This window comes from Ornithorhynchus anatinus, chromosome X1 (assembly GCF_004115215.2).
Source record: "Ornithorhynchus anatinus isolate Pmale09 chromosome X1, mOrnAna1.pri.v4, whole genome shotgun sequence".
Lineage (NCBI taxonomy): Eukaryota > Metazoa > Chordata > Mammalia > Monotremata > Ornithorhynchidae > Ornithorhynchus > Ornithorhynchus anatinus.
In genome coordinates this window covers 114,502,577-114,529,576 of record NC_041749.1, presented here as the reverse complement: position 1 = coordinate 114,529,576, position 27,000 = coordinate 114,502,577, and the positions used below count along the sequence as shown (strand labels likewise).

Here is a 27,000-nt window from a genome sequence, read left to right as displayed (position 1 = left end):
CTCTCCCTGGAATCCAAAGTAGCGCCCCAGGAGCTGTTTGTACTCCTCGTGTGCACAAAACTGGATAGCGGCATAGGGGATGACCCGAACCATAGTGGCGGAGTTGCCTCTCCACAGGCTGAAGAACCCTTCATTGAGGTAGGTGAAGTAGATCAGCCTAAAGGCTTCCTGAACACAACGGGAAAGGCGAACTGGTTAAGATGGCAGGAGAAAAGGCTCTGGGTTTGGGGCACTTTTAACGCTGCCCCCGGGACAGACCGGGTCCCTGCCGGGCTGGGTTTCCTGGACTGAAAACCTGAACGAAACAGGAAGACATTAGCCACTTCCAGCCCGCCCCTCCATCGCAGAGCTAGCATTTTGGAAACCGCAACAGCCCATTTGGCTGTTGCACGCCTGAGCGTGCGCGTGCGTGCACAGACACACACTCACACACACACACACACACACGTGCAGGTACGCACGCACAGAAATTAAAGCTGCAAAGGTATCGAGGCGAGAGATTCCCAGAAGCCATCAAGGGTGCAGTGTCCCTTCCAATCCCCCCATAGCTGTGATTTTATTATTTATAATAATGTCTGTCACCCCTCTAGACTGGAAACTCATTGTGAGCAGGGAGTGAGTCTGTTAAATTGTTGTACCGGATACAGCTAAGCGCTCAGTCCAGTGCTCTGCACACAGTGAGTGCTCAATAAACACGACTGACTGACTGAGACCAGAGACTGGGAAGCCCCCAGCCAACTCAGCATTGCCAGGCCCCTGGCCTGCAAAAAAGATAACCCACACCCCAGGTCCTTTTTTTTTAATGGTATTTGTTAAGCGCTTACTATGTGCCAGGCACTGTAGTAAGCGCTGGGGTAGACACAGGCTAATCAGGTTGGACATGGCCCATGTCGCTCATGGGGCTCACAGTTAATCCCCATTTTCCAGATGAGGTAAATGCGGTCCCGAGAAACTAAGTGATTAGACTGTAAGCCCGTCAATGGGCAGGGACTGTCTCTATCTGTTGCCGATTTGTACATTCCAAGCGCTTAGTACCGTGCTCTGCACATAGTCAGCACTCAATACATACTACTGAATAAGTGATTTGCCCAAGGTCACAGAGCAGACAAGTGGCAGAGCTGGGATTAGAACCCAGGTCCTTCTGACTCCCAGGCCCTCTTGAAAATAACTGAGCCCCGTAGGGATCAGAGAGAATACAGACCAGGCATCTGACCATTCCCCGTGATTTAGTTTGGAAGGGAGGACTGAAGGGAAAATGCATCTTTACAAGTTATTTTCCTGCGTCATTTCATTAAAACATCTTCTGCCAAAGAAACTCCAGCCAAACAGTGGTCCACATCACAGAGATTAAGACTATGGGGAGGGGCTGTTGAGCAAATCCTTTAGATCAACACATGGTTCTGGGCTTTGCCTCACCTTGGCGGAAAATCGTTTTGAAGACACTGGAAAAAACACAAGAATAAGAAACCATTAGGACTGGCAGGATGTGTCAGGAGCCAAATACGAAGTTCCTTACCGCTTGGACGATCCGACTCACGGATCGTTCTGGCAGTTTCTGAACAAAAAGCCACAGCCCTTGGGCGATCGTGGCAAACGAACCACCCGGGAGTACGTCCGACTTTGGAAAAGCTAGGAATCCTGGTAGACGCCCTCAAAAATAACACACCCCGAGGGTTTGTCTTTAGGGTGATATTCTGAGGACTGGAATCCAGACTGGGCACCGTTTATTTCTACCGGGCACCTTGACACCAACACAGTGAGAATCAACGCACCCCCTCACCTAAAGGACTGGCCCTTGCTGAGCAGGGGTACGGCAACGACACAGAGAGAGGAATTCCTTAACCCAAACTGGACCGGCAAGAAGAATTTAGGTCAACCTGAACCACGGGCTGGATGGTGGCTAACAAAAATCTGGCTCTCACCTACCCAAAAACCACACCAGGATTTAGTCCCGAAATCAGGACTGTAACACCCAGTGACTCACCATCGGCGCTTCCTGCTATGCCCGAATATTCTGAGGCTGACCTCTTAACAGGGAAGAATTAATGGGACATTCCCCCCTAGGTCTGGCAAAGTGGCACTGGAGACACACCTCTCAAGACAGGAATTGACCGCTCGTGCACAAAGTTAGCCAAAAAGACTCCAGAGCTTTCTAGTCAAATCCTTGCCTAATATTTGTTAAGCGCTTACTATGTGCCAGGCACTGTACTAAGCACTGGGGTGGATATAAGCAGATGGGGTTGGACACAGTCCCTGTCCCACATGGGGCTCACAGTCTCTATCCCCATTTTTAAAATGAGATAACTGAGGCCCAGAGAGGTGGAGGGACTTGCCCAAGGTCCCACAGCAGACAAGTGGCGGAGCCGGGATTAGAATTCAGGTCCTTCTGAATCCCAGGCCCGTGTTCTTTCCACCAGGCCACACTGCTTCTCAAGACAAGGGAAACGGCAGTAGGCTCTGACGCCGTGGGTCACAGGGCCAAGCTCAACCATGTAGTGTGTCCAACCCGCTGAGGGACGGAACTGATGAAAATACGAAGCAGGGAGAGTCCTGCTTCCCACCTGAACCCGCGCCACAAGGGATCCCTCATGCCGGAAGGGGTTACACAAATCCTAGCCTCTTGAGAGGAAATCCTTCCTCCATTTTACGTCCCCGGCCCGTCTCATTCAATTTTATTTATTGAGTGCTTACTGAGTGCAGAACTTGGGAGGGTACGGTGTAACAATAAACACACACATTCCCTGCCCACGACAAGCTTACGGTCTAGAGGGGGAGACTGACAATATGAATCAATAAATGACAGACATGTACGTAAGTACTGTGGGGCCGGGAGGGGGGATGAATAGAAGGAACAAGTCAGGGTGAGGCAGAAGGGAGTGGGAGAAGAGGAAAGGAGGGCTTAGTCAGGGAAGGCCTCTTGGAGGAGATGTCTCATCAGCACAAATGCCCCTACTCGCCGCACCACCAGACTTGTAAGTTCATCGTGAGCGGGGAATGGGTCTGCTCTATTGTTATCATGTACTCTCCCAAGAGCTTAGTACAGTGCTCTGCACCCAGTAAGCGCCCCCATAAATATGATCGACCGATCGACTTAAGTGCCTTGTTGTAGTTTAAGGTCTCAACAGAATGGAGGAGTGAAATCCGGTTACGGACTCGGCTGCCGAACTCTCAGAACGATGGCTCCGCCGACCGAGACCTGCTTCCAAATCGATCCGCTATCAGTAACTGGATTCCTCCCGATTTTGAAAGCCATGGCGAGCCGGGCACCGGGCCTTGCGCCGAGATGGGTTCATTATGCCGCTGAGCTCTCCCTCTGAAGTCAGGGCTTTCTTCTTCAAACAAAACATCTTGGCTACCGTTCAAGCTGGGAACGACGTACCGCAAGGGAACGGGCCTCCTCGTTCGTTCCACGGGAGGGTGTTGGCCAGGAACTCTTGAACCGCTTTGTCAGCGGCTCCCACGGCCCAAGTCTCTCCTTAAGGGAGCCATTTCCAAAGCAACGGGCAGTGGGAGAAAGAAGGGAAAACAAAACCCTCAATGGCGCAGTACAATGGCCACCTGTGAATGGAAAGGAGCTGCCCCCAACTCAGCCTGTCAAGGCTGAGTCACTCGTTAGGTGGGAGTCGGTGACTCACCCGAGAGCCCAGACCAAGCTTTAGGGTGACCATGGCTCGCACACCCTCCCGCCCCCGCAATTAAATGTGCTTTTACTCCTGTGTGAGGTTTGCACAGAGACAAGTGGCTGCATTAGCAGGGGATGGTTAGTGGCGGCTGCAGCCGAATCCAGGGCAGGCTGGCATTGTGAAAGCCTCCCCTATCCACCTCTGACACCGCCGAGTAGAGCTTTGTGGGCGGGCCCCTCCGGCTCTTCCGAGGATACGGCCCATTTGGTGAAATTATTCGACTAAGCAAGGGGGCTAATTTCGGCCTCACAAATGTCATTTCCCCTACCGCTCCAAAGTGCCGAACGTATGACAATGGGTCGGCCCGCGACCCTCGAAGCTCTGGCAAGTCCAACCAGCCCCATGACCATGGCACCTAGGGCCGGGGGAGGGGGGAGGGGGTTTTTCGCCCTTCTGCATCCAAATTGAGATCACCCACCCTAAGAACCTCCACCTCGATGACACCCACACAGCACAGGGGAAAGGCGCCAGGGGAGAGCTGGGCTGGCACAGAAAAGCAAATCGCCCCTTTAGCTGGAGAATGCAAATTTGGACCAACTGCAGCCAAGGGGCTCAAGGGAGAGTCGCCCGTCAAGAGCCGTGGGGGTCTGGGGTCTTGGCAAATCTGCTCTCCCTCTGCATTTTGGGGCTCAAAGTGGGCAGGAATAATGCGGGGGAAATCGCCAGGAGGGTCAAGTGTATGTGCTTGTTTCCACAGACTGACCGCTTCCCCTTTCCCATCACACTATGGGCAGACGAGCATTTACCTTGAAAGATGATTTTTGTTCTGTCCAAGGGAGCTACTGCCGTTTTGGCAAGAGCACCTGCCAATGCCCCAGATATCAGAGAGTTGAAAACTTTATTCTGATCATCCATTCCCTGCAACAACCAACAAAAGCAACAGTGGGCATTCAGTAATGGAAGAGAACCCATTTAGTTTACAAATAAGTGCCCGAATGCTCTCAGGAGGACTAACTGGGTTGTTCGAGGGGGAACAGTCAGGGCCCGGAAATTTTTTTTTAAAATCAGGTCTTCGCAGAACGGGACATGGACCGCAGATGCCTGGTCCAGTGACTCTGGCCACTGCTGCAGTGGGGGGACAGAGTGATGGGCGGGAAGTATTCTTCCTTTGGCCCGATGGTGATTTAGGCCAAATGGCAACCAAGTTAAAGTGTTCTCATGTAAAGAAACCATCTAGAGTCCGCAGATCAGAAGTGATCACGGACTCTGAGCAGGAGCTCGTGAAGCCGAGACTACCACCAGCCCCTTGAGGTACAAGGTTCTGAGGTCACTGACCTCTTACATCAGCAGAGCCTAAACCTCCCTCTGCCTCATTCAAACTAGACAAAGAAACCTTGACCCGCCTTTGTCTGTGCTTTCGGTTCAAACTCATTTCCTTTAGAAGGCAAACAAAGGGAGCAAAGCCCCCAGATTTTCAAATGACGCTATTCAGTCCAAACAAGTGGGGACCGCCAAATGGGCCGTTTCACCCTCTCCCCATCCAGACTCTGCGCCTTTGCAAAATGTGCAACATGAACGCTCAAATGCTAGCGTTGGCAAAGCTATTGAAAGTCAATTCTGGGATCAGAAACGGGAAATGAGTCGGGAGAGGGTAAGTTTCCAAACCCTGTCCTCCCCATGACTTGCCTACCACTGTGGACAACACCACCATCCCCCCTGCCCCACAAGCCCCCAACTTTAGCATTATTCTCGACTCTTCTCTCCCATTTAACCCACCTATCCAGTGTCACCAAATCCTGTTGGTTCTACACGACATCACTAAATATCCGTCCTTACCTCTTCACCCAAACTGCTACCAAGCTGATCCAAGCACTTATCCTATCCTGCCTTGACTGCTGCGTCAGCCTCCTCCTGACCACCCTGCCCCGTCTCTCCTCACTCCAGTCCACACTTCACTCAGCTGCCCACATCATCTTTCTAAAAAAATTCAGTCCATCTCTTGCCACTCCTCAAACACCAACCCGCCCCGCAGCAGAAACAGAAACTCCCTTTCATCGGCTTTAAGCCGCTCGATCGGCTTAACCCTCCTACCTTACGTCACTGATCTCCTACCACACACCAAGCTGTACGCTTGGCTCCTCTAATGCCAACCTCCTCCCTGTACCTCGATCTTGCTTATCCCGCCGCTGACCCCTTGCCCACATCTTCCCCCTGGTGTGGAAACCACCCTTCCCTTTATATCCTGCTGACCACCATTCATCCCCACTTTCGATGTTCTCCTAAAATGGCATCTTCTCGAAGAGGCCTTCCCCGACTAAGCCTTCATTTCCCCTACCCCCCCTTCCCTCTGCATCACCTTTGGCCTCGCAGCTGAACTTGATATTCGCTCGACAGGCACTTGATATTCGCCTCTCCCTCAGCCCCACGGTACTTACGTCCACATCCTTACACCTGACCATTTCCCTTATCTATAATTTCACTTAATGCCCGTCTCCCCCTGTAGACTCTAAGTTTCTTGTGGGGAGGGAACATGTCTACCAACTCTGGTATATCATACTTTCCCGAGCGTTTAATACAGTGCTCTGCACACATTAAGTTCTCAGTAGATACCTCTGCTGGAAATACGGAGTCAGCGTAAGTTAGCACTGCTGGAAATGATTCCAGGGTTCTAGTCCCAGCTTCCCCTCTAGCTCACTATGTGTCTTTGAAAAGGCTATTCACCAGTCAGGTCTGGGCGGAATCGGGCATAGTTTGTAAAGAGCCTTTTCCTCTGTAAGGTCGTTGTGGGCAGGGAATGTGTCTCTTTATTGTTATATTGTACTCTCCCAAGTGCTTAGTACAGTGCTCTGCACACAGTAAGCACTCAATAAATATCACTGACTGACTGACTCTGGGCCCAAACCTGCCCCGCGCAAACCTAACACAAGATGAGAAGGAGAGGTGCAGAAAGAACTAATATCGTTTGCTACATCCTCTTTCTCTTCCCACCCCAGAGCCCAGCTGGAAAACTGGGACACGAAGGAAGGGCCTTCCCAACCGACGAGTTGCCTTCGGGGCATTTCCGCCTCCCACCCGGCCCCGCGGTTGCCCTGGGGCCCCTTGGAACAGTCCCCTGAGACCAGGTGGGCTGGCCGGGAGGTGGGTGGTCTAAAGCCGCGTGCCCCCGCTGGCGGCACCTGGGTCACTGGGGCAGACGCCAGGGAAAATCAGGAAGCCAGCCCGATGATGCAATCTCCCGGCCGCCCCCGGCTCGACCTACCGTCAGGAAGGGCGTTCGGCACAAAAAAGCTTCTCCAATACATTTGACGGAGCTCTCCTAAAACGATCAGCTTCTTACTGTCGGCTGGCTGCCGGATGACCCCGGATGTCGGGTCTTTCGAGGAAAACTGGATCCTGCCGAATCTTTTAGGCCTGCTTCAAGGGTTTGCCTCGGAAAAGGGGACCACCCCACCCCCGGCCAATATCCGGGCACCGGGCACCACAGCCAGCTATCTCCTGCCATCCCCGCTGCCATCTAACTTCTCACAAGAAGCTGTCTGGAAAAAAGCAAGCCCTCGAAGAGGAAATCCCACCAGTTCTCTGCGGTCTCAAATGGCATCCATTTTGTTTCCAAGCTTAAGGCAGTGCTGACTGAGTCTAATCTGCCCACTATGGTTTACGCTCTGCCTGCGCCTGGTTCAACCCTGGGGCAATGGAGCAAATGCTCTGGGCTCTGCATCCCCAGGGGGCCCCCGCTGAGCAGTTGCTTGGCTGTGTTGGTGTCGGACGCGGCAGCCCAGCGACTCACATGGCAATTCTTTCTCATTTCTCCAGGCCACTTCTCTCCTCCTTGGTCTCGAGCCATAATCGTGGCATCTGTTAAGCATTTAAGGAAGTAGCGAGGCTGAGTGGAAAAAGCCCGGGCTTGGGAGTCAGAAGTCGGGGGTTCTAATCCCGGTTCTGCCACTTATCAGCTGTGTGACTTTGGGCAAGTCACTTCACTTCTCTGTGTCTCAGTGACCTCATCTGAAAAATGGGGATTAAGACTGTGAGCCCCACGTGGGACAACCTGATTACCTTGTATCTACCCCAGTGCTTAGAAGTGCTTGGCACACAGTAAGCGCTTAACAAATACCATCATTATTTATTTTATTTGCTAGCAATCAATGGTACTTACTGAGCACTTACTGAGTACAGAGCACCATACTAAGCACTCGGGAGAGTACGATCGAGTAGGTAGACATGCTCCCCGCTCAAGGGGCTTACAATCTAGCGGGGGAGACAGACTTCAAAACAGATAGAAGCAGCAGAGTATGAGGCTATGGACATAAGTGCTAAGGGGCTAGGGGAAGATACACCACCATCGAATAACACCCAGTCCTTGTGCCCTGTGGGCTCACAGCCTAAGGGGGAGAGCAAACAGGGACTGAATTTCCATTTTACAGATGAGGAAATTGAGGCCCAGAAAAGTTGAGTGACTTGCCCGAGGTCCCACAGAAGGCAAGTGGCAGGGCGGGGATTGGAACCCAGGCCTCTTGTGTTCTTTCCGTGTCTACCTTTCATTCCTTCCTTCATTTGTATTTATTGAGTGCTTATTGCGTGCAAAACACTATACTAAGCGCTTGAAAGAGTACAATATAACAGACACATTCCCTGTCCACAATGAGCTTACAGTCTACCTACTCTACTGTACTCTTCCAAGCACTCACTACAATGCTCTGCACACAGTAAGTGCTCAATAGATACCGAGTCACTGGTTATTAATAATAATAATAATAATAATGCTGGTATTTGTTAAGCACTTACTATGTGCAGAGCACTGTTCTAAGCATTGGGGTAGACACACAGGGGAATCAGGTTGTCCACGTGGGGCTCACAGTCTTAATCCCCATTTTACAGATGAGGGAACTGAGGCCCAGAGAAGTAAAGTGACTTGCCCACAGTCACACAGCTGACAAGTGGCAAAGCCGGGATGATGGCAATTGTTAAGCGCTTACTATGTGCAAAGAACTGTTCTAAGCGCTAGGGAGGATACAAGATGATCAGGTTGTCCCACACGGGGCTCACAGTCTTCATCCCTATTTTACAGATGAGGTAACTGAGGCACAGAGAAGTGAAGTGACTTGCCCAAAGTCACACAGCTGACAAGTGGCGGAGCCGGGATTCAAACCCGCGACCTCTGACTCCCAAGCCCGGGCTCTTTCCATTGAGCCTCGCTGCTTCTCACACTTGCTCTAATTGGCACTGGGGCACAACACTGCCTCAGAGTCACATAAGAGAGTTGTGGCACCTCCCAGATAAAGCGCTTAGAACAGTGTTTGGCACACAGTAAGCGCTTAACCAATACCATAATTATTATCAATAATTTCTGCTAATTCCTTCGCCCCCCTGACAACTCCCCCAAACCAGCTCTGCTCCGGGTCCCCCACCCTGATTTTGGCCCTGGCTCTGACTACTTTGGATTTAAGATTCACTCTGCCCATTGAGATAAGCTGGTGAGCAACACGGCGAGGCGAGGCAGAGCGGCTTCCTTGAGAGGGACTTTGTCTCAAACTCCCCTGCCTTCTCTGGTTCAGTAGTGACCCAGCAAAGTGAACTGTCTCAGTCCAAGGCGAAACACGATTTTAAGGTAGAGGCTGCTACTTTTACTTTCATGCTGCTAATTATTACGATTGGGTAGTAATGAAGTCTAACATTTGAATTGATTTTTTTTTTTTAATCCCTGCACCCTGACGTATAGGGAAAGGCACGACCTTAAAAACCCAAAAGATAAAATAAAAGAAACACTGAACCCCTTGGAAGAAAAATGTTACACTCTGTCTACCTTACTGAAAGTACTAGACTGTAAGCTCGTTGTGGGCAGGGAATGTGTCTGTTTATTGTTACAGTGTACTCTCCCAAGCGCTCAGTACAGTGCTTTGCACATATCAGGCACTCAATAAATGACTGACTGAATGAATAAATAATGATTATGAGCAGTCCACATCCAATAACGTCAACATACCTATTAGAGACACACACCTAAAATGTTCAGTGCCCGTCAATGGGCAGGGATTGTCTCTCTCTGTTGCCGAATTGTACATTCCAAGCGCTTAGTATAGTGCTCTGCACATAGTAAGCGCTCAATAAATACTATTGAATGAATGAATGAAAAAGAAACCTTCATGTAAATTCTGGACTAATTTTGCCTTACCAGACACGACCTCAAAGTGTGTTCTTATTTTCCCAGGTAGATTTCCAATTTCCTCTTGCTAAGGAGTGTGATTTGCTGAAGCAAATCACCAAACTGCAGTAGTTACATTTCAAATTATGACCTCTGTCAGTCGCCAACTCACCTAACTCCAAATCTGGGTGAAAAGGCAAAGAGAGTCTCACACAAATGCTGTTGCATTACTTCACCCTGGACTTTGACTCTGCAGACTCTGAAAAACTGGGAATGTAAGTATTTGAGGCCAGAGGCAACAAATTCTTTCTTTCTTTAGGATCAATTTCAGCATAGGGCAGCTCTCCCAAAACAACAAATTCAACGCAGGCCAGATGGGGCACAAAAGCCCGACTGAAAATCCTGCAGCGTCTTCTGCTGAGGAAAACAGGAGTTCTAATTTTCATCCTAAAAGGTCTGGGGCTAGAACTTTTCTTGACTTTTCCTCTTCTTACTTTTTAATAATTTTAACATAGAAACTGCGCTTGAGAACATGAGCAATATCCTAACTCCCCCATTCACCGACACCATTTTACTAGATATGAAAAGAGAATTGAGTGGTTGAAACTGAGTTAGGAGACTCATGAATAGGATGCCAAGAAAAGTATTTTGAAGGAGAAAACTCAAATGCAGAGCTCCTCTCACACACTCCACTTAAAGTCTTAGTAAAGGTCACCCTAGTCAGCCTAAGGGATACTATGGTGGGCATACATCCCATTTCTAGCACAGCCTGTTTCTTCTGCCCTTGCTGGAGCTAAAATGGCCGAATTCAAGCCATTAAATGACAGGTCAGTCAAACCCAACCCCTTTCACAGATTACTTTTTCTTCTGTTTAAGAACAGATTTAATCTAGAATTTCGCTATACATTTCTTGACCCCAGGAAAACGCCACTGGAAGAACACCAGTATAAATACCAAGACTCAGTTCTGGGGCCCCTTCAATTGTCCATCTACACGCACTCCCTTGGGAGCTCCTCTGGTCTTTTTTTGTTTTGTTTTCTTGGTAATTTTAATGGTATTTGTTAAGCGCTTACAATGTGCCAGGCACTGTACTGATCCCAAGGGTTCAACTACCATCCCTATGTGGATGACTCCCAAATCTACCTCTCCTGTTCTCTGTAGTCTCCCATTTTCTCCTGCCTCTGGGACATCTTTCTACTTGGCTCCACCATACCTCGCCAACTCACCGACTCGGTCACACCCTCAATCTCGTCATCTCCTACCGCTGCACTACCTCCTCCCTCACCAAATCTGAAATCCCTCTCTCTGACCATAACCTTCTCACCTGCCTCATCTCTCACACTCCCTCCCCCTGCAAATCTTTGCTACTCCCCCACAGAGACCTCCGCTCTCTTGATCCCATCCAGCTCTCCAAAAGCATCTCTCCCCTCCTTGCCCCCCGTCCTCTCTTCCCACTCTCGATGATCAGGTCACCGCGCTAACTCCACCCTCTCTACTCATCTCAACTCTCTCGCCCCCTTTTCCCTCTGCCGCTCTCGCTCCACTAACCCACAGCCCTGGGTCACTGCCTCTGTCCGCCTCCTACGCGCCTATGCTCGGGCTGCCGAGCGCTGCTGGCGAAGGTCCAAGCACCAAGCCGACCTTATCCATTGTAAGTTTATCCTTTCCTGCCTCAACTCTGCCCTCTCCTCCACCAGGCAAAACTTCTTTGCCTCCCTCATCGACACCCATGTCTGTCACCCCCGCCAACTATTCCGGACCTTTAACTCTCTCCTTAGGCCCCCTGTTCCTCCCCCTCCCCCATCCCTAACTCCCAATGATCTGGCCACCTACTTCATCATAAAAATTAACACAATCAGGTCTGAACTCCCCAAAGTCACCCCTCCCCCTCCTGCTTCCCCCCTCCAATCCTCTCCCCTACTTTCCCATCCTTCCCTGCAGTATCCTCAGAGGAGATCTCCTCCCTCCTCATAAGTGCCACCCCCTCCACCTGTGCTTCGGACCCAATTCCCGCTCACTTTATAAAAACCATCGCCCCTGCCCTCCTCCCCTCCTTAACTTCTATCTTTAACCGCTCACTCTCCAATGGCTTCTTCCCCTCTGCCTTCAAACATGCCCATGTCTCCCCCATCCTAAAAAAACCCTCTCTCGACCCCACTTCCCCTTCCAGTTACTGCCCTATCTCCCTACTACCCTTCCTTTCCAAGATCCTAGAACGAGTCGTCTACACTTGCTGCTTACAATTCCTTAACTCCCATTCTCTCCTGGACCCCCTCCGATCTGGCTTCCGTCCCCTCCACTCTACCGAGACTGCTCTGTCTAAGGTCACCCATGACCTCCTTCTTGCCAAATCCAATGGCTCCTACTCTATCCTAATCCTCCTTGACCTCTCAGCTGTCTTTGACACTGTCGACCATCCCCTTCTCCTCCACACCTTATCTCGCCTTGACTTCACGGACTCCGTCCTCTCCTGGTTCTCCTCATCTCTCTGGCTGGTCATTCTCGGTCTCCTTTGCAGGCTCCTCCTCCCCCTCCCATTCTCTAACTGTTGGGGTTTCCCAAGGGTCAGTTCTTGGCCCTCTTCTGTTCTCCATCTACACTCACTCCCTCGGTGCACTCATTCCCTCTCACAGCTTCCACTATCATCTCTTTGCAGATGACACACAGATCTACATCTCTGCCCCTGTCCTCTCCACCTCCCTTCAGGCTCGTATCTCCTCCTGCCTCCAAGACGTCTCTATCTGGATGTCTGCTCACCACCTAAAACTCAACATGACCAAAACTGAGCTCCTCATCTTCCCTCCCAAGCCCTGTCCTCTCCCTGACTTCCCTATCACTGTGGACGGTACGACCATCCTTCCCGTCTCTCAGGCCCGCAACCTCGGTGTCATCTTTGACTCGGCTCTCTCATTCACCCCACACATCCGATCTGTCACCAAAACCTGCCGGTCTTACCTTTATAATATAGCCAAGATCTGCCCTTTCCTTTTCACCCAAACGGCTATCTTACTGTTACGGGCTCTCGTAATATCCCGGCTAGATTACTGTGTCAGCCTGCTCTCTGATCTCCCTTCCTCCTCTCTCTCCCCACTCCAGTCTATTCTTCACTCCGCTGCCCAGCTCATCTTCCTGCAGAAACGCTGTCGGCATGTCACTCCCCTTCTTAAAAACCTCCAGTGGTTGTCTATCAACCTCCGCCCAAAACAAAAACTTCTCACTCTAGGCTTCAAGGCTCTCCATCCCCTTGCCCCCTCCTACCTCTCCTCCCTTCTCTCTTTCCACTGCCCACCCCGCACGCTCCGCTCCTCTACCACCTACCTCCTCACTGTCCCCCGTTCTCGCCTATCCTGCCGTCGACCCCTGGGCAACGCCCTCCCACTGTCCCAGAATGCCCTCCCTCCTCACCTCCGCCAAACTAATTCTCTTCCCCTCTTCAAAACCCTACTTACAGCTCACCTCTTCCAAGAGGCCTTCCCAGACTGAGCTCCCCTTCTCCCTCTACTCCCTCTACCGCCCCCCTTCACCTCTCCGCAGCTAAACCCTCTTCTCCCCCCATTTCCCTCTGCTCCTCCCCCTCTCCCTTCCCATCCCCTCAGCACTGTACTCGTCTGCTCAACTGTATATATTTTCATTACCCTATTCATTTTGTTAATGAAATGTACATCGCCTTGATTCTATTTGCTATTGTTTTAATGAGACGTTCATCTCCTTGATTCTATTTATTGCCATTGTTCTTGTCTGTCCGTCTCCCCCAATTAGACTGTAAGTCCGTCAAAGGGCAGGGACTGTCTCTATCTGTTACCGATTTGTACATTCCAAGCGCTTAGTACAGTGCTCTGCACATAGTAAGCGCTCAATAAATACTATGGAATGAATGAATGTCCTGCCAACACCTCGAATTTAACATCCCTAAAATTGAACTCCTCATCTTCCCAGTCAAACCCTGTCCTCCCCTGACTTTCCCATCACCAGAGACAGAACCACCACCCTCCCTGTCTCTCAAGCCCGTAACCCTGGCATTATCCTTGACATCTCTCTCATTCATCCAATTCCTGTCAGCTCTATCTTCATCACATCTCCAGAATCTGCCCTCTCCTCTCCATCCGAACCACCGTGACCACGCTGTCAATGCACTTTGTCACGTCCCATCCTGACTACTGCATCAGCCTCCTCGCTGACCTCTCCGCCTCCAGCCTTGCCCTTCTTCAGTCCAAACTTAACTCTGCTGCCCTGTTCATTTTTCTAAAATATCGTTCTGCACACATCTCCCCACTCCTCAAAACCCCCCCAGTATTACCCATCCCTCTTCACATCAAGCAGAAACTCCTCGCTATTGTCTTTAGGGCACTCGATCAGCTCTAGCCTTCCTATTTACCCTCGCTTTTCTCCCACTACACCCCAGCTTGCACACTTTGCTCCCCTAATACATCCTACTCGCTGTGCCTCCCACTCACCTCTCTTGCTGATGACCCCTTGCCCAAACCCTCCTTCCTGCCTGGAAACCCCTGGCCCTTCACATCCAAAAGACCACTAATCTCCCCATCTTCAAAGCCCTATTAAAGTCACATCTCCTCCAGTAAGCCTTCCTTGACTAATCTCTCATCTCCCCATCCTATTTTCCCCACCTTACTGGGTCACCCATGCACTCAACTCCACTGACCTCCAGCTCTACCCCACCTCATTCACTCAACAACTTGGACACAGGCTCAATCTCACCCTCTCTAGTCACTGTACAATCTCCAACCTCACCAACTCTGCAATCCCACTCTCTGATCGCAACCTCCTAACCTGCTGTCTCTCCCACACAGTGCCTCCCCGTAAATCTGTCCTGTTCCCCCAGAGAGACCTCCAATCTTTTCACCTCCTCCAATTTTCTGAAGTCATCGTCCACATACCCAACCTACCTTCCCTTCTCTTGAAGCACAAATCCACCCCTCAACACTGCCCTCTCTACTGAACCCAACTCCCTCATCCCTTCACCGATTTCATCTGTAATCTGTAACCCGAGATCACCTCCGCCGTACACTTCTTGTGCTCCTATGCATGAGCTGCAGATTGTTGTCCATCTCAAACTTACCCTCAACTGCTTTAACTGCTCGCTCCCCCAGCCGGCAACAATATATCTCCATCCTACTGACTTCCATTATAGTTGCCTGTGCCAGCCGTTTCAAACTTTTAAATCCCTTTTCAAACCCCCTGCCGCCCCCTCCAATCTTTGGGGCCTAAAGACCTGGCCACGGTACTTCAGCGATATCTAGCAGGCTCTCCCTAAAATCTTCCCTACTCCTCTCCAATCCCTCCCTCCTCCTGCCCTCTCCAACTCTCCTATCCTTCCCAGCAGTATCTCAAAAGGAAACGACCCACCTGCTCTCAAAATCTATCCCTCCACCTGCACCTCTAACTCCATCCTTTCGTACCTTATCAAAACATTCACCACCTCCCCCTTCTTTCCTCCCTGACCACCTTCTTCAACCATTCACTTTCCAATGGCCCTTTCCACAGTGCTTTCCCACATGATTATATCTCCCCTATCCTAAAAATACCCTCCCTTGATCCCATGGCTTCCTTCAGTTATCGCCCCATCTCCCTCCTAACATTCCTCTTCAAACTCCTTGAGAGAACTGCCTATATTCACTGCCTCCGATTCCTCTCCTCCAACTCCCTCCTCGACGCCCTACAGTTTGGCTTCCGGCAGCCTGGCCTAGAGGATAGAGCATGGGCCTGGGAGTCGGAAGGTCATGGGTTCGAATCCCAACTCCACTGCTTGTCTACTGTGTGACCTGGGGCGAGTCAGTTCACTCCTCTGGGCCTCAGTGACCTCACTGCCTGTCTAGTTGTTTTGTTTTGCTGTCTGTCTCCCCCTTTTAGACGGTGAGCCCGTTGTTGGGCAGGGATTGTCTCTACCTGTTGCCAAATTGTACATTCCAAGCACTTAGTACAGTGCTCTGCACACAGTAAGCGCTCAATAAATATGACTGAATGAATGAATGAATCTGGAAAGTGGGTATTGAGACTGTGAGCCCCACATGGGACAGGGACCTGAGGCTCAACCTGATTTGCTTGTATCCACCCCAGTGCTCAGTACAGTGCCTGGCACATTGTAAGTGCTTAACAAATGCCACTATTATTATTATTTGCTCATTCACTCCCATGACTTCAACAACCATCTCTAAACGGATGATTCCAAATCTACCTCTCTAGACCCGACCTCTCTCCTTTTCTGCAGTCTCGCATTTCCTTTGGCCTCCAGGACATTGCTTCGTGGATGTCCCAGACACCTCAAACTTGACATGTATAAAACAGAAGTCCTCATCTTCTCACCCAGACCCTGTCCTCCGCCTGTCTTTCCCATCACTGTAGACAACATCACGACCCTACCTCACAAGCCCATAAACTTGGCATTATCTTTGACTCATCTCTCTTACTCAACCCACGTATTCAATCTGTCACCAAATCCTGTCAGTTCAAGCTTCAAAACATCACTAAAGTCTGCCCTGTCCTCACCATGGTAGCACGTTAATTCAAGCACTTATCCTATCCCGCTTTGATTACTGTATTAGCCTCCTTGTTGATCTCCCTGCCTCCTTGTCTCTCCCCGTTCCAGTCTCTACTTCATTCTGCGGCCCAGATCATTTTTCTACAAAACATTCAGTCTGTGATGTTTCCCCACTCCTCAAGTACCGCCAGTGGTTGTCCAGCCACCTTCTCATCAAAGACAAACTCCTTGCCACTGGCTTTAAAGCACTCAATCACCTTGCTCCCTCCTACCTTTCCTCACTAATTTCCTATAACAACCCAACCCACACACTTCGCTCTGCTAAAGCAACCTTCTCACTGTACCTTGATCTCATTTATCTCACCACTGACCCAACGCCCACATCCTGCCTTTGGCCTGAAACTCCCTCCCCCTTCATATCCAACAGACTGCCACTCTCCCCACCTTCAAAACCTTATTGAAATCACATCTCTTCCAGGAAGTCTTCCCTGTTCAAGTCATCTTTTCCCCTACTCCCTCTCGTTTTGCATTGCCTAGGCATGCTGGTGAAAGAGATTGAGAAAAAGCAGCCAGAGAGATAGGAGGAGAGCCAAGTAACCTCTATTTGGATGTCCCACTGGCACCTAAAACTTAGCCCTGACTCATCTCTCTCATCCAACCCACATATTCAATAATAATTGAGGGATTTGTTAAGCGCTTAGCGTGCACCAGGTACTATACTAAGTGCTGGGGTGGATACAAGCAAATCAGTTTGGACGCAGTCCCTGTCCCACATGGGGCTCCCAGTTTCACTCCCCATTTTACCGATGAGGGAACTGAGGCCCGGAGAATCTGTCGCCAAATCAACATTCTAGAATTCATCCTTTCTTCTCCATCCAAACTCCTACCATACTGATCCAGAAGCAGCGTGGCTCAGTGGAAAGAGCACGGGCTTTGGAGTCAGGGCTCATGAGTTCGAATCCCAGCTCTGCCACTTGTCGGCTGTGTGACTGTGGGCAAGTCACTTAACTTCTCTGTGCCTCAGTTCCCTCATCTGTAAAATGGGGATTAAGACTGTGAGCCCCACGTGGGACAACCTGATTCCCCTATGTCTACCCCAGCGCTTAGAACAGTGCTCGGCACATAGTAAGCGCTTAACAAATACCAACATTATTATTATTATCCAAGTACTTATCACATCCCACCTTGATTATTCCAACGGCCTCCTCCTCGCTGCCCTCCCTGTCTCTTTTCTCTCCCCACTCAAGTCCTATTTCACTCCACTGCCCGGACCATTTTTCTTTCATTCATTCATTCATTCATTCATTCAATCGTATTTATTGAGCGCTTACTGTGTGCAGACCACTGTACTAAGTGCTTGGAAAGTACAATTCAGCAATAAAGAGAGACAATTCCTGCCTACAATGGGCTTACAGTCTAGAAGGGGGGAGATAGAAATCAAAACAAGTAAACAGGCATCGATAGCATCAATATGAATAAATAGAATTGTAGCTATACATATAAAAACAAGTAAACAGGTATTAATGTAAATAAATAGAATTATAGATATGTACATATATAAACAAGTGCTGGGGGGGGCATTTAGAGCAAAGGGAGCGAGTCGGGGCGATGGGGAGAGGAGTGGGAGCTGAGGAAAAGGGGGGCATAGTCTGGGAAGGGCTCTTGGAGTAGGTGAGCCGTCGGTAGGGTTTTGAAGGGGGGAAGTGTGATTGTTTGGCGGATTTGAGGAGGGAGGGCATTCCAGGTCAGAGGTAGGATGTGGGCCCAGGGGTTGATGGTGGGACAGGTGAGAATGAGGCATAGTGAGAAGTCATAATCCAGTCATAATATCCCAACTGGATTATTGTGTCAGCCTCCGCTCAGATCTCCTTTCCTTCTGTCTCTCCCCACTCCAGTCTAGTCTTCATTCCGCTGTCCGGATCATCTTCCTACAGAAACGCTCTGCGCGTGTCACTCCCCTCCTCAAAAACCTCCAGTGGTTGCCCATTAACCTTTGTACGAAACAAAAACTCCTCGCTCTTGGCTTCAAAGCTCTCCATCACCTTGCCTCCTCCTACCTCACCTCCCTTCTCTCTTTCTACTGCCCAGCCCGTATACTCCGCTCCTCTGCCGCTCACCTCCTCAATGTCCCCCGTTCACACCTATCCCGTCGACCCCTGGCCCACGTTCTACTGCTGTGCTGGAATGCCCTCCCTCCTCACCTCTGCCAAACTCTCTTCCCCTCTTCAAAGCCCTACTGAGAGCTCACCTACTCCAGGAAGCCTTCCCAGACCGAGCCCCCCTTCCTTCTGCTCCCCCTCCCCTCTCCCCCACCCTCTGCTCTTCCCGCTTCCCCTCCCCTTAGCACTGAGCTCATTTGTATATATTTATTACCCTATTTATTTTGTTAATGAGGTGTATATCTCCTTGATTCTATTTATCTTGATATTGTCTTGTTTTTGTTTTGTTCTCTTTTGCTTTGCTGTCTGTCTCCCCCGTTTAGACTGTGAGCCCGTCACTGGGCAGGGATTGTCTCTATCTGTTGCCAAATTGTACATTCCAAGCGCTTAGTACAGTGCTCTGCACATAGTAAGCGCTCAATAAATACTACTGAATTGAATTGAAGGTTAGCACCAGAGGAGCGGAGCATGCAGGATAAGATGTAGAAGGAGAGAAGGGAGGTGAGGTAGGAGGGGACAGGTGATGGAGAGCTCTGAAGCCAATATTCAGTGATTGCCCATCCACTTCCGCATAAAGGACAAACTCCTTACCTTTGGCTTTAAGACGCTCAAACAGCTCTCTTCCCACCTTACCTCACTGATTTCCTATTACAACCCAACCTGCACAATTTGCTCCTCTAATGCCAAACTACTCTCTGTACCTCATTCTCGTCTATCTCCCCTCCGACCCCTTGCCCACATCTCTCTGGCCTGGAACACCCTCCCCCTTCACTGATTCAATAGTATTTATTGAGTGCTTACTATGTGCAGAGCACTGTACTAAGCACTTGGAATGTACAATTCGGCAACAGATAGAGACAATCCCTGCCCACTGACGGGCTTACAGTTTGACAGACCACTCCTGTTGCCAACTTGAAAGCCTTTTTAAAATCACACCACCTCCAAGAGGCCTTTCTCGACTAATCCCTCATTTTCTCTACTCCTTCTCCCTTCTGCGTTGCCTTGGCCCGGTACCCCTTAAGCACTTGATATTCATCCAACCCTCAGCCTCGAGAAGCTTATGTACATTTATTTTGATGTCCGGCTCCCCCTCTAGACTCTACGCTCCTTGTGAGCAAGGAACAAGTCTACTAACTCTAATGTATTGTACTTTCTTAAGTTATTGGAAGTCTGCACACCATAAGTGCTCAATAAATACCACTGAATGATTGTTACTCCCTAAACACTTAGCACTTCTCCTTCCTCCTCTCCCCGTAGTACTTACGTATTTACTTTTATATTCAGTTCCTTCCCTTATCTGTACTTTATTTCAATGTCTTTCTCCCCCCCGCTAGACTGAGGGCAAGTATCAGGTCTACTTACTCTATTGTACTCTCCCAAGCAAGTAGTACAGTGCTCTGCTCACAGTAAACCTTCAATAAATAAAATTGATTGATTGAGTTATTGAGTGGAAAGAGCTCGGGCTCGGGAGTCAGAAGTCGTGGGTTCTAACCCTGGCTCCGCCCCTTATCATCTGTCTTATCAGCTGTGTGACTCTGGGCAAGTCACTTACCTTCTCTGTGTCTCAGTTATCTCATCTGAGATTAATCGATAATCGGTAATATGGGGATTAAATCTGTGAGCCCCATGTGGGACAACTTGATTACCTTGTATCTACTTCAGCGCTTAGAACAGTGCTTGGCACACAGTAAGCACTTAACAAATGCCATCATTATCATTATTATTATTGAAAAAGTACAAAAGCCTAGGGAAAATGGCTACTTTTGTTAGGCCTCACCTCTTCAGCCTCCACCAGTTAGAAAACAATCCAGTCTGCGCAAGCTTTCCCTCGAAAGAATTTAGACCACAATTCCGCTTACTCCCAGGTATTTAATAACATAAAGAGAAAACAGCACCAGGCGCCGCAAACGTTACGCAGAACAGCACAAGGGACAACTTATTTGGGTGCCCAGCACGGCCGCGATTCATTCAGTCACATTTATCAAGTGCTTACTGTGTGCAGAACACCGTACTAAGCTCCTGCATCGGCCTTTGCGGCCACACCCCGCCCGTCAGTGAACGACACCGTCAGTGGTGTTTTCTTCAATCAGTCAGTCATATTCATCGAGCACTTACTGTGTGCAGAACACTGTACATAGCGCTTGGCAGAGTACAATGTAACGGTATAAGAGACACATTCCCTACTCATAACAATATTAACCTAGGGCAATAGATAATACACCCAACTTGCAGATTTTCAGGTAGATACGCCAAGTTTTTTTTTTTCCCTGGGTTTCTGTTTCTTTGAGAGTGTAGGAAGGGGGTTTGGTAGGCTGGACGGAGGAGATTAAGTTATGAGCTTTTGCTTATTAAAGTCTGTTAGAGTCTTTTCCTCCACTTGGCATGCTTTTTCCCTAACATCAATGGGACTAACCCCTGCCAACTTCAACAGAAACTAATGCCCCCCAAGGAGAATCTGTCCTGATATATTTACTTTTCCCTCTAGGAGAATGCTGAATTTTCACCAACTGTACTGACTCCTTCTGACATGGAACCCACAAGGAAACAAAACCGACATGCCTGCAGAATGGTATACCGACTAAGGTTCTAAATCAGCAGGGGGAAAAAACAGCAGAAATTATAACACTGGCCTTGGTGTACTTACCTTGGAAACAAGAGGAGTGGGTAAGACTGTCTCCACATCGTTCTTCCTTAAACCCACATGACTTTCCTTCACACCATTACCCATACCAGTCACGCTTACCATAGAGGAAGAGATCCCGTTCCTGAAGGAAAACAAGACAGCACGTTTTGTAAGAAAAGAGAGAACTTGCAACCCCGAAGAATGGAGCCTCCAAGTGGCTTTACTCTCAACTTATGACTCTGCAACAGAACATATTCGGTTTTATTTCACCTTCGGCAAGTGGATCCTGTGGCTGAAAGTCTGAGTGTCTACAGAGATATTGAATTTTTACAGTTACCAATGATTTCGAAAACCCCTTTTCAGCACGTAAACTCTATGCAATCACCCTTGCCTCTGAAATGCGGCCATCTCAAGTTCATTGGAAATGGTAAAAATTTCCAAGAAACCAACCCTCATAACCCACCGAACTTCTTGAGGGGGGGAACAGAAAATTTTCGGTTGCACAAACTCCCTTCCTATAGCTACTAGGGATTCCTCAGAGGTTTTTGCTTAGCTTTGAAAGATCCTGAGTGAACAGGCTTAGTGCTTATTGGAGAAAGAGAGCCAGTCTTTAGAAGACGCTTATTTTTCCACCTTTTATCTTCGTGACTTTCCCGGGATAAACAAAAGTTAAGATACCACAGATGTTTCGCTGACCCGTCGCCCATTTAATCACCCATTTTGACCGCCGATATTTGATCTTTATTAAATATTTTGTGAACTATCTGTGATCCGTCTGAAGTCCGCCTAAACTTTTGTGATCTCAGGAAACTGATTTCATTCCCCTGGGTCTCAATGTCCTCATACTTAAAACTGGGCTACAGTGACCATCTGCTTTATTATTACAGGAACACAAAGTACTAACAAACACTTCTAATGGGCTTTGAAGACTTGAAGTCGTTTTAAAAAATAATATGCAGCGGCCTAGTGGAAAGAGCCCGGGACTGGGAGTCTGGAGACTGAGTTCCAGGCCCAGCTCTGCCACTTGCCTGTCTCCTGTGTCATCTTCATTTGTAAAATGGGGATAAGATATCTACTCTCCCTACTTCTTAAGGCTGTGAGCCTCGTGTGGAACAGGGACTGCGTCCAATCTGATGCTCCTGTTTCTGCCCCGGGGCTAAGCACAGGGCTTGATGTGTAATGTTTGATATCATCGAAAAAATAAGATCTGAACGAGAACCAGGAAATTCCTCTGTCCTTGCTCTTTCCCCTCTCCTGACTGTCAATTAATTCTCTGCCATCCCACTTGCACAGTGCTTAATAGACACTTCAAATCCCAACCTGCCTCTTTTTAGGGAGGGAAACGCAGAAAGGATTAAGGGCACACAGAAATTCTGCCATATGGAACAGGGACTGTGTCTGACCTGACTGACTTTAGAGCATGGGCTTGGGAGTCACGGGTCGTGGGTCCTAATCCCAGCTCCACCACTTATCAGCCATGTGACTTTGGGCAAGTCATTTTACTTCTCTGTGCCTCAGCTACCTCATCTGTAAAATGGGGATGAAGACTGTGAGCCCCACGTGGGACAACCTGATTACCTTGTGTCTACCCCACTGCTTAGAACAGTGCTTGGCATACAGTAAGCACTTAACAATAGCATCATCATTATCACCTCAACGGTTAGAACAGTGCTTGACACATGGTAAGCACTTAAATACATAATAATAATAATAATATTAGTAATAATAATGCAACAGGATGATGATTGAATTCATGCTACTCACATTATATTGGTTTTCTTCCTGTTGTCTTCATTTGCTTGTGTGCTTTACTCCAGGAGGGCCTGACCTCCAAGAGTAAATTGAAATGGGGAGTGACCGCACAAGGAAGAGATAGATGTGTTTCAGTTGCTATGAATTGTTATTTATTGAGCACCCTCAGGGTGCTCAGCAGTTACAATTTAAAGCCTTAAAAGGAAAAGAGTTCCTCCCCACTTGGGGAGAAAAAGGAATTTGGACAAGATCAAGTCCCCTTTAACAACATAAACCAAGTTTTCTGAGGGACATGTTTCTTGGGCCAGGATTTTAAAAAAAAAAGTTTAGTTAGCTAATTCAATGTGTAAAATGCATGCTCTTTGGTCTCTGCAAAAGAATTCCAGCTAACTGATGGCATGAACAATTCTTCCCATTTAACAGCTTAAGATGTGAAAACTAGTTTAGTGGGTGGATTTCCTCTACCATTCTAATTTTAACCACCTGGGAAGCTAAAACTGATTCTGTCTGGGTCTTTCTCCACAACTAACTCAACAATAAGCCATATATCAGTGGCCCTTGGAAATACTTGCATTTTAGAGCTCGTCCCCCCACAAATGGCTTGAACCTACTCTCCTGACATCATACAGTGCTTGGCACATAGTAAGCGCTTAATGAATACCATCATCGTTATCACTCCAAGTAAGTCAGACACTTTAGGGGGTGCGTCGACTGTTTTCAAGCCACTAAGACATCAGTCAGGGAATTAAGACTGCAATTTGCAAGATGGCTCCCAACAGCTTGGAAAAATGTATGCACTCTTGAAGGAACCAAATATGTACCCAGAGAGAAACCTACTCACCTGACAAGATCTGAACTCCTAGCTGACAAAGGGACCACTCGGCCACAGACCAAAATATGACATCAGATCAGTTTGACCAAAATATGCCTACAAAGATTGGTCTGGTATCATAAGATGGATGTGGCTGGCCAGAAGAACAATCATTATATGGGTCCCTTCAATCAATTAATTCACTGTATTTCTTGGACACTGCACTGTATTAAGTTCTTGGGAGAGTAATAATAATAATAATGTTGGTATTTGTTAAGCACTTACTACGTGCAGAGCACTGTTCTAAGCGCTGGGGTAGATACAGGGTAATCAGGTTGTCCCATGTGAGGCTCAGAGTACAATATAACGGAGTTGGTAGATACGTCCCCCCCCCCCCCCCCCGCCACAACGAGCTCTCCAAGCATCCTGTTGCGACTACTGGAGATTGAATATTGGGCTGGATGGATCATTAGTTTGTCTCAGGAACGGTATTCCTCATGGCCTTATCTTTCACCCTGATCCACCACATGAAATAGACTACAGGCCTCCAAACCAACGGAACCAGATGGAAGACCCTAGGGACCCTAAGTTTAGGAAAGCTGGGTTCCTCCTATTCCCCAGAGTGCTTCCTATTTACGTACCCACATTCCTACTGTTGGCTTTATCGGGCAAGATTCTTGGTGAGGAGGTGAATACAAGGTTGATGTCAAACCACCTAGATGACTTCCAAGGCAAGAGGAAGTCAACAAGATGGCCCCAGTCTATGGCGTGCATCACACAAGCCGGACCTGCTTAAGAGAGCTTTCAGACGTGAGTGCAATGGCATTCTGTGGGCATAGGTGCCAACTCCATGGGGGCAGTGAGAAGCCAATGAGCCGTAACCCCAGCCTTGTTCATCTCCGCTGAGGGTTTCTGATCGAGATTGAAAACCCCCACAAAGGTGATTACCCCAGCCCCACGGCACTTACGTCCACAAGCCTTATACTCTAATAATAATAATAATAATAATAATTATTATTGTATTTGTTAAATGCTTATAATGTGCCAAGCACTGTTCTAAGCACTGAGGTAGATACTAATCGGGTTGGAAAGAGTCCCTGTCCCACATGGGGCTCACAGTCTTAATCTCCTTTTTACAGATGAAGTGACTGAGGCACAGAGAAGTTAAGTGACTTCCCCAAGGTCACGCAGCAGACAAATGGCAGAGCCGGGATTAGAACCCACATCTTCTGACTACTGGGCCTGTGCTCTTGCCACCAGGCCATGCTGTTTCTCATATCTCCCTTTTCCCTAATCCCTCTTCTATTTCCCCTATCTGCAATGGATTTTAATGCCTGTCAGAGATCATGTAATAACAATTATAATAACAATAATCACAATTTTAATAATAATTGTGGTATTAGGCATTTACTATGTACCAGGCACTGTACTAAGCACTGGGGTGGATACAAGCAAATCGGGTTGGACACAGTCCCTGTCTCATGTGGGGCTCACAGTCCCCATCCCCATTTTACAGATGAGGGAACTGAGGTACAGAGAAGTGAAGTGACTTGCCCAAGGTCACACTTGCTACTTGTTAAGCACTTACTATGTGCCAAGCACTCTTCTAAGCACTGGGATAGATACAGGTCGATCAGGTCGGACGCAGTCCCTGTCCCACATGGGGCTCACACTCTTAATCCCCATTCTACAGATGAGGTAACCGAGGGCCAGAGAAGTGAAATGACTTGCCCAAGGTCACACAGCACACAAGCGGCGGAGCCGGGATTAGAACCCAAGACCTTCTGACTCCCAGGCCCGCGCTCCATCTTCTATGCCGCACTGCTTCTCCCAACTACTGTATCGTATTCTCCCCAGCGCTTAGTACAGTGCTCTGCACACATTAGGCATGTGATAAATGCCATTGATTTATGATCTGTAAATTCTTTGAAGCCCAACCCCTCTCAGTCCCCACCTCTCCTTAAACTCCCCACCCCATTTTCACCTCCACCCTCAAAACAAAAGGTTGGGGCCTACCTCAGTGGTAAGTTTGTCGCACTTAAAAATGATGAGGTTTTCCAACAGAAAATAAAAAGCCCTTCGTACTAGACTGGGATCGCATGTCATACTGCTCCTAAGATCCCCAAGCACCTGGCCCAGTGCTTTGCACAGAGCAGACACTCGAGAAGTATGGCTTCTACCAGAGGGACACAACACCGAGCAAAGATGGAACCGCACGTTTTCTTTGCACTGTCTAAATTCAATCCTTATCTTCGTAAATTCTAATACAATTCCAAGCTTCTCTTTTGGCAGCTGAATCTCAAAAGAATAAGCATCTCACCTGGACTGCGGTCACTGAAACAGACGAGCATTATGAAAGTTACCTAAAAGTCACAGCCCTTCCACATGCCAGCTGGCCCAAGGACCTCGGTCCGAGGCAGACCGACTAAAACAAGTCCAGATACTCTCCGGTGACGGCACGGAGGTGACGGTCGGGATGGCAAGGACCCACCGCCACGGCATAGAGGCTTACTCACTTCCCCAACTAAGCGGGTGTTCCAGTCGGGAAAATCGCTCGCCCAAAATATCTCTGACACACCTCAACCCCCCCGTCCCCCCCCGATTCTGGTCAGTCCGGTTTATAGGGTGATCTGTTAGACCGCATACGTGTACGTGCACGTTGTCTTCGACTTTGGCAGGGCACCTCAAACCGAGGCAGCCGAAGCACACTCGGACCTGGGAAATTGCTGAGGACGCATTCAGTCGTTTTGCTGAGCTCCGCCCAGTGACTGAAATTGTGGTAAAGTGTGATCAACCAGAAAGGTCACAAAAAAATGTTATGTTACAGTCAATTCATTTCAGGTGAGAGGTGATTGCCTTCCCTCTCTGAAAATAAAAAATAGATTTACATTAACTTAGGGAAGAAGCCAGTGTTCTGATCCACAGCGATTACGGAATAGCTTTAGAAGGCTTGTACTTTTAATAATGTTGGTATTTGTTAAGCGCTTACTACGTGCAGAGCACTGTTCTAAGCGCTGGGGGAGATACAGGGTAATCAGGTTGTCCCACTTGAGGCTCACAGTTAATCCCCATTTTCCAGATGAGGTAACTGAGGCACAGAGAAGTTAAGTGACTTGCCCACGGTCATACAGTTGACAAGTGGCAGAGCTGGGATTCGAACCCATGACCTCTTTCCACTGAGCCACGCTGCTTTTCTAACTCACATTTCTCCTGTCTTACTTGACTCGGGATCTTTATAAAGACCACTAAAGCCCCTTCGTGAAGACCAACAGATAGCTTATCCCAAAGTAATTGGTACCTGTTTTTCTTCAAACAAAACCCCCTTTTATATGGATTTTTTTAAAGGAGTTTGGCAAGGTACTCAATTAAACTTCCTCCGATTGTTAAAACTGAG

General features: G+C 48.6%; 1 protein-coding gene across 2 annotated transcripts in view; it reads right to left on the bottom strand.

Moving 5' to 3' along the window:
* Positions 1–27,000, bottom strand: part of SLC25A42 (solute carrier family 25 member 42) — a 61,923-nt gene that overhangs the window by 11,901 nt on the left and 23,022 nt on the right. For both annotated transcript variants that reach the window (XM_039910105.1, XM_039910106.1), the window contains 4 exons: positions 21,065–21,185; positions 4,430–4,541; positions 1,417–1,442; positions 2–168 (listed from right to left, as the gene is read on the bottom strand). In XM_039910105.1, the coding sequence (XP_039766039.1) occupies positions 2–168; positions 1,417–1,442; positions 4,430–4,541; positions 21,065–21,166 (407 nt within the window). In that variant the 5' untranslated portion in view covers positions 21,167–21,185. The remainder of the gene's footprint in view (position 1; positions 169–1,416; positions 1,443–4,429; positions 4,542–21,064; positions 21,186–27,000) is intronic.